The sequence below is a fragment of the Podarcis cretensis genome (assembly GCF_951804945.1).
Source record: "Podarcis cretensis genome assembly, chromosome: 13".
Classification (NCBI taxonomy): Eukaryota; Metazoa; Chordata; class Lepidosauria; order Squamata; family Lacertidae; genus Podarcis; species Podarcis cretensis.
In genome coordinates this window covers 6255194-6272137 of record NC_137182.1, presented here as the reverse complement: position 1 = coordinate 6272137, position 16944 = coordinate 6255194, and the positions used below count along the sequence as shown (strand labels likewise).

The following is a 16944-nucleotide window of genomic DNA, read 5'->3' as shown; positions in this document are numbered from 1 at the left end:
TTATCAGCAGGGGCCCGTGTCCTGTCCCTCAGACCTTAGAATCATAGAATCATAGAGTTGGAAGAGACCACAAGGGCCATCGAGTCCAACCCCCTGCCAAGCAGGAAACACCATCAGAGCACTCCTGACATATGGTTGTCAAGCCTCTGCTTAAAGACCTCCAAAGAATTAGACTCCACCACACTCCTTGGCAGCAAATTCCACTGTCCAACAGCTCTTACTGTCAGGAAGTTCTTCCTAATGTTTAGGTGGAATCTTCTTTCTTGTGGTTTGGATCCATTGCTCCGTGTCCGCTTCTCTGGAGCAGCAGAAAACAACCTTTCTCCCTCCTCTATGTGACATCCTTTTATATATTTGAACATGGCTATCATATCACCCCTTAACCTCTTCTTCTCCAGGCTAAACATGCCCAGCTCCCTTAGCTGTTCCCCTTGTGGGGAACCAGACTATATTTTGGGGGGAAAATATATGAATGTATTCCTATATCCCACAAATAACCCAGAGATGCATTTTAAATAAAAGGACACATTCTACTCATGTAAAAACATGCTGATTCCCGGACCTTCCATGGACCGGATTTAGAAGGTGATTGGGCCGGATCCAGCCCTTGTGCCTTAGTTTGCCTACCCATGGGCTAAAGCCATTTGTGTTTGTGGCAATACTGCTGCTCTGAGACCTTCCAGAGCAATTGCTTGTTAGTGTAGGCTAATAATAATAATAATAATAATAATAATAATAATAACAATAATAATAATAGTTATTTGTACCCTGCCCTGGTTGTGCTCTCTAAGCACTCTCCACACCAAACAATCTCTGAGTTTCTTTCAAGTGCAGCCCTACCAGTGACTGGGTAAAAACATTTAACGCCATTTTAAAACTGCCCAGAAAAGATGGTTGGGGATGAAACTGAGCCCATCTGCATAACTCCTCCTTTTCCAGAACATTCTGATTCCGTTCAGATGCATTGTAAGTTTGTTCCATCTGGGCATTCCAAGTATGTGAAAGCCCCACCCACAGCCCCCAAAACTCTTATTCAGCAACCTGTCTGGTGTCTGAGACTTTATCAGGTGTTGTCCACACAGTTTCAAGTTTTCAAAGACCACAAGGACTAGAAATCTGCCTATTATTTATCTTTATTTTTTTAAAAAGGTAAGATTAGCAGGAAGCTGGATTTTGTACCCTATTATACCTTCTGTTGGGACGCGGGTGGTGCTGTGGGTTAAATCCCCGCGACGGGGTGAGCTCCCGTTGCGCGGTCCCTGCTCCTGCCAATCTAGCAGTTCGAAAGCACGTCAAAGTGCAAGTAGATAAATAGGTACCGCTCCAGCGGGAAGGTAAATGGCATTTCCGTGCGCTGCTCTGGTTCACCAGAAGCAGTTTAGTCATGCTGGCCACATGACCCGGAAGCTATACACCGGCTCCCTCAGCCAATATTTTTTTTTCTTTTTTGTAATAAATTTTTATTCACATTTTAAAGATTGCAAAAAATACAAAACACAAAAAACACTCAGACAAGAAAAGAAAAAACCAATACATATAGGTGAAAAACAAAAAGAAAAAGATAAAAGATAAAAAACAAATCCAACCTTTAACTCACTTTCTTACATTCACTTATTTCCTTGACTTCCTCACGCCTCCCATTTTTGTATTCTAATTCAATTAGGTATTCCAGCAAATCCTTCCAACTTTGTTTTTATCCTAATAATTTGTCTTAACATATTCTAATTTTACCTTCTCTCTTTCAACAATTCATTTTTACTTAATCCTTTATATCTTTTCTGCTGAAACCACATAATTTTCTTTTCCCAACATCTTTCTAACAGTCCTTAATTTTACAATATTTTTGAAGATAAACTTTAAATTTTTTCCAATCTTCTTCTACCAACTCTTCTCCTTGGTCCCGGATTCTGCCAGTCATCTCAGCCAATTCCATGTATTCCATCACCTTCATATGCCATTCTTCCCGGGTGGGTAGATCTTGTGTTTCGGCTCCCTCAGCCAATAAAGCGAGATGAGCGCCGCAACCCCAGAGTCAGCCACAACTGACTCCCTTTACCTTTACCTTTATACCTTCTGTAGTTTTTGTTGTTTTGTACATCAGTTGCAACATGAACACGATTCTACACAGACACACACAATGGCAAAGCGTGTTGTTTTAAAATCCTAATGTGCCTGCCACGATGGTGGTGTTTCAAAAACATCCGAGAGTGCAACATGCTGCATTTGCCTCAAACCCTTGTCTTTTATTCTGTTCTTCCCTCGTTGAAGAACTCTTCATAGTCTTGGGATTTCACGTTTGGCGGATTTCGAAAACAATGAACTCTCAGGACTGGCAAGTACATGCAGAACTGCTGGCATTATTCAGAACTGGGCATTATCCACACATGATCCTGTATGATCTAATACCACAGTTGCTTTATTATTATTATTATTATTATTATTATTTATACCCTGCCCATCTGGCTGGGTTTCCCCAGCCACTCTGGGTGGCTTCCAACCAAATATTAAAAACAATGCATCAATTGTTTGTATGCAGACATAGAGCCACAAAATACAGCCACCAAGCAGTGCATAGAGAGCATCAACCACTCAACCACTTAGCCACGTAATAGCAATGGGTGCAAATCGAGGACAGAAATTGCAATTTCTCAATTGCATGCTGTAGCTCCAGCAGGTCAGGTGAGCCTGCGTTATCTCTGCAATTACCTGTGTTCTCCCTGTGCTAACAGAGCAATTGAAAGGAAAGCTTTCTGGGCTGTGTACAACAGACAGAACATAAAAATGCAGAAATACACAGGATCCTTATTTGCAGTGGGTGAGGTGCAGCCATGGCAGAAACCAGTATCTCCTCCAGCTGGCATTCTGTGCCTCCTTTTTAGTTGTTTTCTCGCTGCGTCATTCATCTGTTTTGACATCCAGGTAACATCAACAGCTAGAAGCCAAGTCAGGAGAGTAGGCAGGGGAAGAGAGATCAAGGATTCGGAAGAAAGAGGGACCTCAAGCAGTTGTGGAAGTTGTGCTGGGACCCGTTGGGTTGCCTCACAAGTCTGCATAATGCATTATTTTTGAAGAGGATACCTGGATTAATCAAATCAAATGCCTTTCTTGGCATCACAGTATAAAACATTTCAAGTCACCGGGATAATTCAAAGGACAGGGGTGAAGCTGTTGAGGGTCATAAGGTCACACTGTGATCGTGTGCACTTAGATATTCTGCTTCGCCCTGTCTGTTCCCTGAAAGGATGGGCCTTTTGGGTAAGATTGTGGCTAAAAAGGAGGCTACTAAAAAAAAAAAAAAGGAAATTGCAAGAAATACCAACAATAGAAGAATGGCAGATGAAGATGATGAACTTTTCGGAGCTGGCTGACCTGACTGGAAGAATCTGCAACCAGAAAGAGGAGGAAACACTGGAAGACTGGAAGAAATTTTAAAAATATTTAGTGAGATACTGTAATATAAGATAATTAGGAAATCCCTAGAAGTAACAGATTAGGCTAAGGGATAGAAAAAGATTAATAATAAAGATTATTATGGATGACAATTGGAAGTAAGGTTAAGAAGTTTGTAATGAAAGAAGATACTGATGTTATAAATATGAATTTGGGAACTGCTAAATATGTAATATGATGAAATCCAGACTGGAGGATGTCGAGGAAGTCTTTTAGCAATGTAAATACACCAGGGAATAAGAAGAAAAAAATCTTCTTTTATTTTGTGTGTTTTTATTGTTGTTAAGTTTTTATGTTGTGTCAAATGTAATGTTTTTCTTTTGTGTTTTTGTCTATGTGTTATAAGAGAAAACTAATAATTTTTATTTTATTTTATTTTATTTTAAAAAGGAGGCTACTAAAGCAGCGATATCTTTGTCCCGATCTGCCAGGAGAAACCTCATTTGACTTCTTCTCGGAGTACTAGGCTGGAAGTCCAACATTTTGCTCAGCATCAGTTGGTGAGGTCTGCTGTGTAAAGGGCAATCTAAGAGAATGTGGTCCATTGAATCAATACCTGGATTATAAGTACGCCAAATGAACACTCATGACCTGATGCATTAGTATCAAGCTGTGTCACAAGCTGGACACGGAGCTGCTTTCAGAATATCACCAAGGTGAGTAGCATAGCATTTTGGATCAGGGTGTCACAATGTCAGAAGCGTCAGTTCAGAAAGCTGAATTCAAGGGACGCGATAACTGAAACCAGCTCTGGCCACGTGGTGGCAGCAAAATACACTTTTTGAAAGCATCTGCATTACATTCTATGAGGGATTGTCACTAACTAAATGAATACTTGTCATTTGGAAGGCTATAGAAGGGCAAGAAGCAAGTTTCAATTTTCATTGGGGATCTATCAATACCAGCCTTGGATTGTATTAGATAAAAATTTTACTTGGACATGTGCTGAGCTCCATGTCGAGAACAGTCATCCTGGATAGCTCCGTCAGTAGAGCATGAGACTCTTAATCTCATGGCTGTGGGTTCAAGCCCCACGTTGGGCAAAAAGATTCCTGCACTGCAGGGGGTTGGACTAGATGATCCTTGGGGTCTCTTCCAGCTCTACAATTCTGTGATCCCTTCTATGCCCACATACTCTGAGACTAAAGGTTTAGTTGTACCCATTTATTTCCAGTTCGATTTTCCCCATGCGGTCTGGAGTGGACTCCCTTATTTCAACCCCAGACACTTTTCAAGAATTGTTCCACTAATTCTTTGAATTCTCTCTCCTTATTTTGATTTAATTTGGGAAGTATTCTCGCTCTGGTAAGAGTCTTAGAGGCTGTGTGCTCATTTCCCAAAGTGCAACAGCTCGAACTCTTCAGAGCTTGCGTTGCCCCAGCAGAGAGCTCAGGTTTTTGTGTGTGTGTGTTTGCATTTATAGAAAATTTTATTCATTGTTTTTAAAAGATGGCATGTCAAGTCATCAAGCACAAGGAAAGAAAGATCAGACAGCAAATACTTGGGTCATATATGGCAAAGAACAAGATCATTCAATCTAAAATGTCCTTTTTCTATAGACTTTTTAATATCTACAGTTCCACAGTTGCAGACATGAAACAGTAATTGCCCTGAATAGAGACGTATTTCCTGATATATATATATTTAAAAAATACCCAATTACAAGACATTTGTACTGACAGTAAACACAGAACAAAAGTAATATATCTAAGCATTTAATGTGCCTTTTTTACTGAGGTAGGTGAGAGATTGTGTGTATCAAAACAAGCGCTGTATGACTACCGTTTAATATGGTTTACTTGAACCTACAGGGACACAGGTAAGAAAAATTTCCATGAACAGAAGGATGGAGTATGTGCGCATTATAAGAAACCAAGTTTGTGTTCAACCAAAAGATGAGAATCTCCCATTACTTCACTCTGTGCCGGGTCGTTCAGAATATCCTCAAAACCAATGCAGTCACAGTTGCCTTTCCAGATATCCAGGGACAAGTTAGAACTAGGAAGGAAAGGAAAATGCTAGACCTGCTTCACTGCTTGGAATTCCATCTGCAGCTTCAGTGGTTCATGCAGCCCCGGAATATTTCTCAAAGTAGAAAAATTCATTTTATTTTGATTTAATGGAAAAAAATATCTGATAGTTCGAAAGGATGAACAGGGAAAAGTTCACTCTTCACATTAGTAAAGCCTCTATTTATCACATCACAGCTTTCAAATGCTCCAGCAGCTGAAAAATAAAAAACTGGAATACAGTACTTCAGTTGAGATCCAAACGCTCTGGAATTCATCTTTGCACCATCCCCCATTGCCTCTTCCTTCTGCCAGCCGCTGGGGAGCTCATTGACGGCGTCACTGGGGAATCCTCAAGCCTTTCCTTTTTATTAAAAAAGCAGGGGAAAAAGGATATTGGTCAAGAACAATGGGAGTTGTAGTCAAGCAACCCCTGTAGGAAGGGCCCCAGTTCCCAAACTCATCTTATTAGTGTAAGCCTTTTTTTAGAACTGCCTCGACAGCATGATCACTTATGCTCAACCTGTAGGGGGTTCTCCCCACCCTGTGCAAATCTTTCCTTCCTCTTACCTGTTCTATTTGGCAGCAGCCACAACAATGAAAACAGGAGATCCTAGAAGAAAGAAGGTATATTTGAAGCAGGGGAGAACTCGACATTAAGAACTGCTTTGAGGGGAGAATCCCTGAACATGTGAAACTCTGCCAGCGGTAGCAGATTCACCCAATCATCCTGGGGATATCTAAGGAAGCAGCAAAGATACACTTCCAGGACTGCTCTGTCTGCCTGTCTCCTCTCTCCTCACTTCAGGGCCTTTTCCCCTTCGGCAGCAGCCACAGCTGTGTATAAAGGAGATACTGGAAGAAAGAATGTTTGAAGCAGGAGAGAACTTGATGCTATGGGCTGCTTCGAGGGAAGAATCCCTGAACATGTGAATCGGCTTTCACAGACTGAACGCCAGGGACAGAACTGTCACGGCTAAAAATTGGCCACTGTTTCTTTAATGCTTAAAAAGCTGGGTCAGCATGTGTCAGTAGTTTGCACCGGGTTGTATATATAGAGTGAGAAATGTTAGTTTGGTGTTGGGTTGGTGGTTAGTGAAAGCTGGTAGTGTTGATGTGTGTGCAGTTGGTCAGTTGCTTTTGCAGAAAGACTTTTAAGAATAAAAGCAGAAAGCACTCTGCAAGGATACTCTTCTCGTGGACTCTTTTATGCCAACAAAGGTCCGAGGACCAGGCTGAGGCGACAAAGGGAGGTCAGAACCTTTTCTTTTCTTTTTACAAATACTGACAAGAACGTCCCCTCAGCCGCCCATCCAGCTGTCACACCCACCCCCAGGTACTTAAAGCCCATCCCGCTGCGGAGCTCACAAGAGCTGCTTTTTGGCAGGAACAATCAGATGACCATGAGATGCAGCAGAAGAGCATCTCTGACTGCAGGGCTTCAAAAGAGGACTTCCTGTTTGTCTGCCATGGCGATCGCCTGTGCCAATTACACTGGAGCCCTTCCATGCTGGTAACAGAGGATAATATGGGAGTAATTATCCTCCCAACCCCCCTGGGGTTGGGGGAGCTCTTCACCTGCAGATTGTCCGATACCTGCTGCCTGTCCAGAAGGAAGGGGGGCAGGGGGAGCTGGGTGTACACTGCACGGCTGTGGCAACTCTCCCAAGCCGGTGCCACGAGCAGAGAACACCTGCTTTTTAAGATAAAAATTTGGACTTAATTAACAGGCATGCCCTGAACCAGAGGAGAAAAATAACTTGCTAATTTAATCAGCCACTGAGAAGGAACTGATCTGGGGAAAGAGTTTAATCATGACCAAAATACAACGGCTTGAAAATATAAGTGGATGCTATCTTAATTACAAAACAGACTGGTGAAATTTTGACTATGAGTCTGGCAATGATCATTAAGGGAAAGATGAAAGGAATTCCTGATGGTGCTATCGTTTTAGCATGGAGGTATCGTCTCATTAACAGCTGGAAGAAGTCCAAGAGGGGAGTTCTGGATATCTGCCCAGGATTAATGGCGGACAATGACGCAGTTAAAATATCTCCGAGAGCAGAAAACGAAACTAAAGATCGCTGAAGAGCAGAAACAACCATACAAAGGACTGGCCCACTCACTGAAATAATTGATGGATTACTTGTATAGCCCAAGGGGGAGGCGAGCCTTTTTAAATTCTCTTTTGATATATATGTATTCGCAGTTTTACCTGGTTAACCTCTCCCAAAAGGCAATGACTTGAAATACACAAGTGGGTTTGAAAGAACTCTGCTGCTGTTCCCTCAGTGGAAGGAAGGAAAAAATCCTCGATTAGAGCTACTTTGTTTTTGCAGAGGTACCAGGATGTTGGGAAATGAGACAAGGCTATGAAGGGGAATTCTGGAGAGCTGCCCTAAGCTAATGGTGTCTTTCTTTCTGGGATCTGGCGCATAATGGCTCCTGAAGGCAAAACCAAAAATGGAATTGCAGGAAGTGTATAATATCAGGGGAAAATATTTCACCAGAACCATGAAGACGAAAGTTTGAACAGACCAGTGGTTGTAAACATTAATGAAAATTAAGTGAAGGATTAAGAAGAGAAGAAGAAGAGTTTGGATTTGATATCCCACCTTTCACTCCCTTTAAGGAGTCTCAAAGCGGCTAACCTTCTCCTTTCCCTTCCTCCCCCACAACAAACACTCTGTGAGGTGAGTGGGGCTGAGAGACTCTTCAGATGTGAGTGTACAACTGCGGACTAAAAGCACCAAGGGTCTGACACCATACAAGGCAGCTATGCTTATGATGCAAAGGTTACAAGGAGGATGGGTTGAGTGAATTTATGGAGAGAAGAAGAAGAGGAGGAGGAGGAGGAGGAGGAGGATGAGTTTGGATTTGATATCCCACTTTATCACTACCCTAAGGAGTCTCAAAGCGGCTAACATTCTCCTTTCCCTTCCTCCCCCACAACAAACACTCTGTGAGGTGAGTGGGGCTGAGAGACTTCAGAGAAGTATGACTAGCCCAAGGTCACCCAGCAGCTGCATATGGAGGAGCGGAGATGGGAACCCGGTTCCCCAGATTACAAGACTACCACTCTCAAGCACTACACCACACTGGCTCTCGGGTGGTCAAAGGCTACTAGTCCTGATGGAGGCAACAGTACTTCAGAAAAGCCGTTGCAGGAAGTCCCAGGTGGGCAGAGGGCTCTTCCGCTCAAATCCTGCTTGCGGCCTTCCCACACACATCTGGGTGGCCTCTGGGAGAAGAGCAGGCTGGACCAGGTGAGCCCTTGGCCTGATCCTGCAGGCCCTTCTTGTGCGTTTCCTAAGGCCCCCTTCCTTTCCCCTGTCCCAGGTGTCCTCCGTCTGGGCTCCAGTCCCTCCCAGGACGTGGCGGCTCCCAGGCTGTGTCTCCCCCTCACTGCAAAGCAAATGGAGACATCAGCACCCCTGCCATGCTGCCCATGCCCACATCACCACTGGCTGCTGAAGCTTGCTGCTCCTGCCTGGGCACATAATGGCCTGACCCCTGGCTCGGAAGGAGGGGGTGAGGGGCTGGGGCGAGACAGGCCTGCTCCTCACCACACTCCAGCCCTGTTTCACTCAGGTTGGGGCCACAACCTCCTGGCACAGGTGGGGAATGGATTTCCCATGGAATCAACTTACCACGACTTCCAAGATGCTAGATCTGGCGGCCTCCCCTTCTTCCTCGCGGTGCCACAGCAGCCTCTGTGGCCTTCTGGGCTTAGGACCTAGGAGACAGAAAGAAGCCCCTCTTCACCGCATGCCCATGGCAATGTCGACTGGACTACCAATCCTAAGCCCAGGCCAGGTTCAGTTCCCCCATCAGGTGCCCCCTTCTAGAACCCACCGCTCTCAACACTCTCAACTGCCTCCCCCCCCCAAATTTAAACAACTCCCTTTCCAAGCTTCCTCCAAGCTTCTCTCTCCACCAGAATTCCTCTCTCTTCCCCCCTCCCTGCTTGACATCCCCTTTGGAATTCTTAATTGTAGTAGTGCAAAAACAGAGGAAGAGGTTACAGATGGGAAATGTCCGAGAATCCCAAAGTCTAAACTCAGAGACCCTGGCTTATGTTTCACAGGAGGACTCAGGATCCAGCCTGGACCTCAACCTTTCATGGTTACCTGCCCATGTCATATTAAAGATTGTAAGGCCCTTGGGGCAGGAACCTTCTTATCAAGGGTCACACACAGAGATGGTGCAAAGAAAGAATACAAAATAAATATCACTAGGCTCCTGCCCTGTGCAGGCTGAAGCCTGCTAGACACCTTTCCCTTAAAACCAAAGGCTGTGCACAAACCATCCATTTGGGGCTCCAGCAGCATGAAAAGGAGCTATGTCTGCAGAGCTGCATTGCTGGCAGGCAGGGACTCAGACCTTAGAAAGACAATTGGCAGAGAGGGCTCTGTGTGAGGTCCCTTTCCCTGCTCTCCTGGAGAAAAAGGAGCATATTGCTCCCCTCTCTCTTCCTTGGACCCGGGTTGGATGCAGACATGCCTCTTCCACATGTCCCAGGTGCTGGCCTTGGGGGCTACAGTTGAGGACCTGCCAAGCTGTCAACATCTGTGGAGATGTCAAGCTAGGGAGCCAAGACACATGTACCTGTAACAGGTAACAACAACAACAACAAATAATTTATGTCTCTCCACTCATCTCCTCTGGGCCCCAGAGCTCCTCCTACCTTCACAGTTCCTTCTCATTATAGCTGATGGGCACAATTGTCTCAGTAAGTCTCCCACCATCATCTGACAGGCACCCCTCTTGCAGGGCCATATAAGACTTGCATGCAAAGCAGCACTTTGTGACATCAGCTGGCAAACAGGGGCCAGGCTGCTGGGTTGCCAGGCAGCTGAATTAAGAACAATAAAATCGGGGGGGGGGGGGTCAAAGAGTGCTAGGATGAGTAAAAGGCGAAAGATTTATACGATCTGAAGAGAAACCAGAGTTATTATTATACCAAATAATGGAGGCATATAATTTGGATAAAAAAGTTGGCTTCCAGGTGGAAAAATCAAAATTGGAAACAGAATTTTTAGATCCCAAAATTAAGAATTTGTCAAGAATGTATAACTTGCTGTTGAAATGGAACACTCGGGATGAAACGGTGAAATCTGCTATGATTAAATGGGCACAAGATGTTGGACATAACATAATGATGGCTGACTGGGAACAGTTATGGACCACAGGTATGAAATTTACGGCATGTAATGCCCTAAGAGAGAATTTAATGAAAATGATTTACATGACACCAGTCAAGCTTGCAAAAATTTACCATTTGCCTGAAAATAAATGTTGGAAATGTAATGAGACTGAAGGTACATTCTTTCACCTTTGGTGGACATGCCCAAGGATTAAGACATTCTGGGAGATGATTTACAATGAAATGAAAAAGGTATTTAAATATACCTTTCTGAAGAAACCAGAGGCCTTTCTCCTGGGTATGGTTGGCCAATTGGTGCCAAAGAAGGACAGAACTTTTTTTATGTATGCAACAACAGCAGCAAGAATACTCATCATGAAGTATTGGAAGACACAAGATTTACCCACCCGGGAAGAATGGCAGATGAAGTTGATGGACTATATGGAATTGGCGGAAATGACTGGCAGAATCCGAGACCAGGGAGAAGTGTCGGTGGAAGAAGATTGGAAAAAATTTAAAGATTATTTACAGAAATATTGTAAAATTAATGAGCTTTAGAAAAATGGTGGAATTAAGTTATATGGCTTTGGCAGAAATGTTATAAGGAACTAGGTACAGATAGACTGTTAATGTATTAAAGGGAAAAACCAAGGTCAGAATATGTTAAGATTAATTACAGGACAGAAAACAGAGGAAGATGGAAAGGAGTTGCTGAAACAGTTAATTGAAGTGGAATACAAAAAGGGAGGCATGAGGAAGTCAATGAAACAAGTGAATGAAAGATAAGCTTGAAAATATTGGAAGTGTTTTTAATTGTTCTTGTTTTGTTTTGTTAATTCAATGTTTTATGTAGTGTTTTTGTTTCTGTTTTTGTATTGTATTATATTGATTTGTTTAATTCTTTTTCTTTCTTTTTGTAATCTTTAAACTCTTAATAAATATTTTTTTCAAAAAAAAAGAGTGCTGGGATGAGGCCACCGTGGGTCAGGCTAGAGGGTGCTGTTGGGGTGTGTTGTTGTGCCTCCCCTTGTTCTGCATCTTGCTCCCCTGCCCCTTCCTTTAGCTGCTTGATGGAATCATAGCATAGCAGAGTTGGGAGGGATCCCAAGGGTCATCTAGTCCAACCCCTGACAGTGCCAGGATCCTGCCCACAGCCAGCTCTGGCTGGGCTCCAAACTCTGACCCTCTTCTTACCAGCCAGATGCACTGACCCCTTGCAATTCTGCCTGGGCTGGAGAAAGGGGAGAGAGAACCGTTTTGCTCTCTCTCTCTCTCAGGACATGGATATGAGAGCCACACCATGCAGCCCTCTCAATATCTCAAGGGCCATCACAGGGATGAGGGAGGAAGCTTGTTTTCTCCTGCTCCAGAAGCTCTCAGGACCTGAAGCCATGGCTTCAAGCTAGAAGAAAGGAGGTTCCGACTCAACTTCAGGAGGAACTTTCTGACAGCAAGAGCTGTTTGACAGTGGGGAGAAATCCCTCGGGAGGCAGTAGACTCCCCTTCCTTGCAGGTTTTTGAGCAGAGGTGGGAGGGCCATCTGCCATGGATGCTTTAGCTGAGAGTCATGCATTGCAGGGGGTTGGTCTAGATGACCCTCGGGGTCCCTCCCACCTCTACAGTTCTTATGATGTAAAGTGCATCCAATGAGCATTTAAACCACATGACGTCCCCGTCCCCCCCCCCCAATGATCCTGGGCATTGCGGCTTTCCTCTCACAGAACTACAATTCCCAGAACCCCTGACAAACTAAAATTCCCAGGATCATTTACGGGAAGACACCTGCTTTTTAGAACAGGGAGAACCTGCAGCACACTTTCCCCAATTTCCTAGGAACCAGGAATGGGAAGCTCAGGTCCTTCTAACAGGATGACTTGTCAGAGCAGGCTTATAAAATTTTGTTCCAAAAGGTGCCGCCCCTCCCTCTACTGAGCGAAGGCAAGAGTCCATGGCTCTCACCTTTGGAGAACTGAGACATGGCAGGGACTGTCTTACCTTTAAGAAATACAGTTTATTCACCTGTTTACACCTTCAATTTGCATGGAGGGAGTCCAGATCTTACAGCAGAGTCCTTCCAAGAGGGACTTGTCCCCCACAACAGGGCAGCCAGCCTTCCCTAGTTGGATTCCAGACTCCCTCCTCCTCCTCCTCCTCCTCCTCCTTCCCTTGCTCAAAGCCTCAGTTTTCCTCATCACACACCATTATCCTGGCCCCCTTTCAAATCCCCAGTCTCTGTTCACCCAGCAGGGCAAGGGAGAAGGACATATTTTGCATTTCCAGTTTAATAATAATAATAATAATAATAATAATAATAATAATAATAAAAATAAAAAATATCTTTATTGTCATTGCCCCCTCTTGGGGACAACGAAATTACTTGGCTGCTCCATCCACCCAGGTAGGGCACTCCACTCAAAATCAGAACAACTGTAAAAACACTAATTAAAACAATACAGTATAATACAGCAAGGAAGATTAGATGACTTTCGAAGTCCAGGTTTCCCATTCAGGGCCAAGATCACTCTGGAGAAGAAGCTGTTCTTGAGACGGCTCGTTCTTGTCTTCATCGTCCTGTATCTCCGTCCCGACGGCAGGAGCTCGAAGAGACAGTGACCAGGATGCGATGGATCTTTTACTATGTCCAGTGCCTTCCTCTGGCACCTTGTGGCATAAATCTGCTCTAAGGTGGAAAGTGGGCAGCCAACAATGCTCTCGGCTGCCTTAACAACTCTGTACAACCCCTCTCCTTGTCCTTGAATTGTTTCTTAAAGGCCCTCACTTGGCCAGGGCTTCTGCATAGGCTAGCCCAGAAATTACTCTGCAGCTTGTATTTCTCCCTTCACATCCCAAATAATCCCCAATTCGTACCACTTATCAATTTCTAGGGTTTGGGATGTCCCCCCTCAATCTATAACAATATTGTGCATAATACTGTAACTAAGGTGATTGTATTCAGATTCCCAAGGGAATGTCAAGCAGGGAGGGGGGGGGGAGAGAGAGAGTGGAATTCTGGGGGAGAGTGATGATTGGAGGAGGCTTTGAAAGGGAGTTTGAATGTTGGGGGGGAGGCAGTTGAGAGTCAGTTGAGAGCGGTGGGTTCTGGAGGGAGGAGATCAGCTGGCTGGGCAGCTCTTCAGCTTAGGATCAGTATGGGAGTCGTTTGATGGTGGCCAAAAAGGAACAGAGATGCAGAGAGGGACTGAGTCTCCCATGGAGGCTGAGGAATGTGGCAGTCCCATTGCCAGCGAAGAGGGGCTCTGCCAGCTGCCCAGGAACAGAATAACCTCAATTTAGGAGGGCCACGGAGCCAGGCTTGGCTTGTATTCCTAATGCCCAGACGCCTCACACCACTCTCTCCAAGCACCTAGAAAGCAGCTTTACAGACCTGGGCTATGCCTGATTATCATCTTCCCAAGCAACTTAGAAATGTAATGCTGGTGGTCAACGAAAGAAGTTTAAAGACTCTCTCAAGGCAGATCTAAAAGAAATGCAGTACTGTATAAACAGTCAGGAAATGATGGCCTGTGAGTGCTCCAATTGGAGAACAGCCTTTATCAACGGTGTCATGGACTTTGAAGACACTCAAACTCAGGACGAAAGGGAGAAACAATTTAAGAGGAATGCATGCCTGGCAAGCCCTCACCGTGATCAACACCCACCCGGAAACCTATGTCCCCACTGTGGAAGGACGTGTGGATCCAGAATTGGCCTCCAAAGTCCATTATGAACTCACTGTTAAGACCGTGTTCATGGAAGACAATCTTACTCGGCTACGAGTGATCGCCAAAGAAGAAGATGATAGATTTGGGGTCTACGGCCAATTTCATGGACTTCATGGAAAATCCTCAGGGGAAGATGCTTTGCGTGTCCATGCTTCCCCTCCCCCCGGTTGGTCCCTCACTTCCACCATTGTGCTCCCCAAATGCCAGCACCCACCCAGCAGGTGGAGGTGCACCTTCGGGAGGGAGGTAGTGTCATGGGGCAGAAATCAGCTTCACCTGCTGAACAGCAGCCTGAAGGGGGAGAAGGGGGAGTGACTTCACCTGCAGCTTCAAGGACTCCAAGAAGAAAGTGCTGATGAGAACCAGCTGGCTCCAGCCTTCTTCAGCAGAGCTCCCAGTAGCAGCCAGAGAAGGCAGAGAAGGAAAGAAAACTGCTTGTTAGGGTTTTTTTTTTTTTCCTTTTTACTGCTGTTTGTTACGGAAAGACTCCCTCCCTGCAAAGAAAACAGAGGCATCAGCTGGCTCCTAGCTCCCAGCCAGTCTGGGGCAGGAGGGGGGACCTGGGAAGGGGGCATTTCCTCCTAACTGATCTTATAAGATCTCCCCACTTGACCTCCCTACAGGCGTCTCGGCTCTATCCCGACCGGCCTAGCTCAGAAGCAGCAGCCAAAGTCTCCTCCCTCTCTGAAATAACTGGAGTTGCTGTCTTAATTAGGGGAAACTATGGCTGCTGCTTCTGCGCCAAATAGGGCCGGGAAGGAGCCATGCCCACACAGAGAAGAGGCAGTGGTGAAGAGGTGCAAGGGATGTCAGCCAGGAACCGCCGGGATGTTCTCTTGCCCTTCATCCTGGAAGCTGGAGCCTCATCCCTGGACGCATGGCGCTGTGTTTCCAAAGGCCCCCCTCCTCCCCCCTGTCCCATTACCTCTGAGGTGAGATGCCTTTTTCTGGGCTCCAGTCCCTCCCGGTATGAGGCGGTTCCCCACCTGAACTTTTCCCTCGCTGCAACGCTAGCCCCACTCTGGGGCAGGAGGGTGGGGCACCTGGGAATGGGCATATCACCCTACCTGATCTTATAAGCTCTCCCTACTTGGCCTCCGTATGGGCATCTCAGTTCCATCCCAGCAAGCCTAGCTCAGACGCAGCAGCCAAAGTCTCCTTGCTCTCTGAAATCTGTTGAGATGCTGTTTTAATGGGAGGAAACTTGGGCTGGTGCTTCTGCGTCAAAGATGTCTGAGATGTGGGAAGGAAGAAGGACATTGTATTCTTTAAGATATCCGGCATAGGCATCCACTCTAGAGGACAGGGGTCCCATGGGCCGTCCCCAATAATGTTCTTCTGGGCCACAGCCCACTCAATATTTTCTCTCCCTCCTCCTCCTGTCTGCCTTCCCAGCTCCCTCCCTTCCTCACTCTTCCACATCTCTCCTTCTCCTGTTTGGCACAGAGCAGACCAGCAGCAGCCCAGGGGCAGGCAAGCCAGTGGAGGCAGGGCCCTCCTGCGGTGGAGACATAGGGCCCCCGGGGGGAGCAGCCCCCAAACTTCCGTAGGGAGAGCCTGAGCGTTGGCGAGGGTGTCTGGCCAGCTGACCCAGGGAAGGAGGGAAGCAGAACAAGCACCCCTGCCATGCTGCCCATGCCCACGTCACCACTGGCTGCCAACAATCGCTGCTCCCGCCTGGGCACAAAATGGCCAGACCCCTGGCTTCAAAGGAGGGGGACGAAGGGCTGGGGAGAGACAGGCCTGCTCCCCCCCACTCTAGAATTCAATTGGCATTACCCCCTACCTGAACTCTGAGCCTTTTCACACTTTGCCTCCCTACGGGGGTCTTTGTCCTTCCCTCTGTCCCAGTACCTCTGGGGTGAGAGGCCTTTGTCTGGGCTCCAGTCCCTCCCGTGATGCAGTGGCTCCCAGGCTGAACCTTCTCCTCGCTGCAAAACAAACAGAGACATCAGCAGGCGCCTGGCTCCCAGGGACAATAGCCCAGTCTGGGGCGGGGGGGGGGGGGACCTGGGAAGGGGCATTTCCTCCTACCTGATCTTAGCAGCTGCCCCCCCCCCCTGAACTGTGAGATGTTCTTGATGGGGGGAAACCTTGACTCCTCTTTCTGTGCCAAGTAGGGCCGGGAAGGAGCCATGTCTGCACGGAGAAGGGGCAGTGGGGAAGAGATGCCAGGGTTGCCAGCCGGGAACCGCCGGGATGTTCTCTCGCCCTTCATCCCGGGAGCTGGAGCTGGAGCCTCATCCCTGGAGGCCTGGCCCTGTGGAGGCCTGGCTCTCTGCCCATGCCCACGTCCCCATTGGCTGCCAACGATTGCTGCTCCTGCCTGGGCACATAATGGCCTGACCCCGGGCTTGGAAGGAGGGGGGTGAGGAGCTGGGGAGAGACAGGTCTGCTCCTCCCCCCCACCAGCACTCAATTGGCATTTCCCCCTACCTGAACTCTGAGCCTTTCCACACTTTGCCTCCCTACGGAGGTCTTTGTCCTTCCCCCTGTCCCAGTACCTCTGGGGTGAGAGGCCTTTGTCTGGGCTCCAGTCCCTCCCTGGATGCAGCAGCTCCCAGGCTGAACCTTCTCCTCGCTGCAAAACAAACGGAGACATCAGCAGGCGCCTGGC

General features: G+C 46.6%; 1 protein-coding gene and 1 long non-coding RNA gene across 2 annotated transcripts in view; one reads left to right on the top strand and one right to left on the bottom strand.

The window, feature by feature from the left end:
• The window catches only part of LOC307200982 (uncharacterized protein), a 56853-nt gene extending 40527 nt beyond the window's left edge, over positions 1–16326 (bottom strand). Inside the window, exon 1 of the mRNA XM_079950092.1 lies at positions 16182–16326. Coding sequence (XP_079806218.1) covers positions 16182–16279 — 98 coding nt within the window. The 5' untranslated portion in view covers positions 16280–16326. The remainder of the gene's footprint in view (positions 1–16181) is intronic.
• Positions 1016–6004, top strand: LOC307201142. Its single transcript, XR_013832581.1, has 3 exons — positions 1016–1149; positions 3882–4106; positions 5262–6004. It is a non-coding gene; the product is annotated as an uncharacterized lncRNA (long non-coding RNA).
• Positions 16327–16944: the final 618 nt, after the last annotated feature.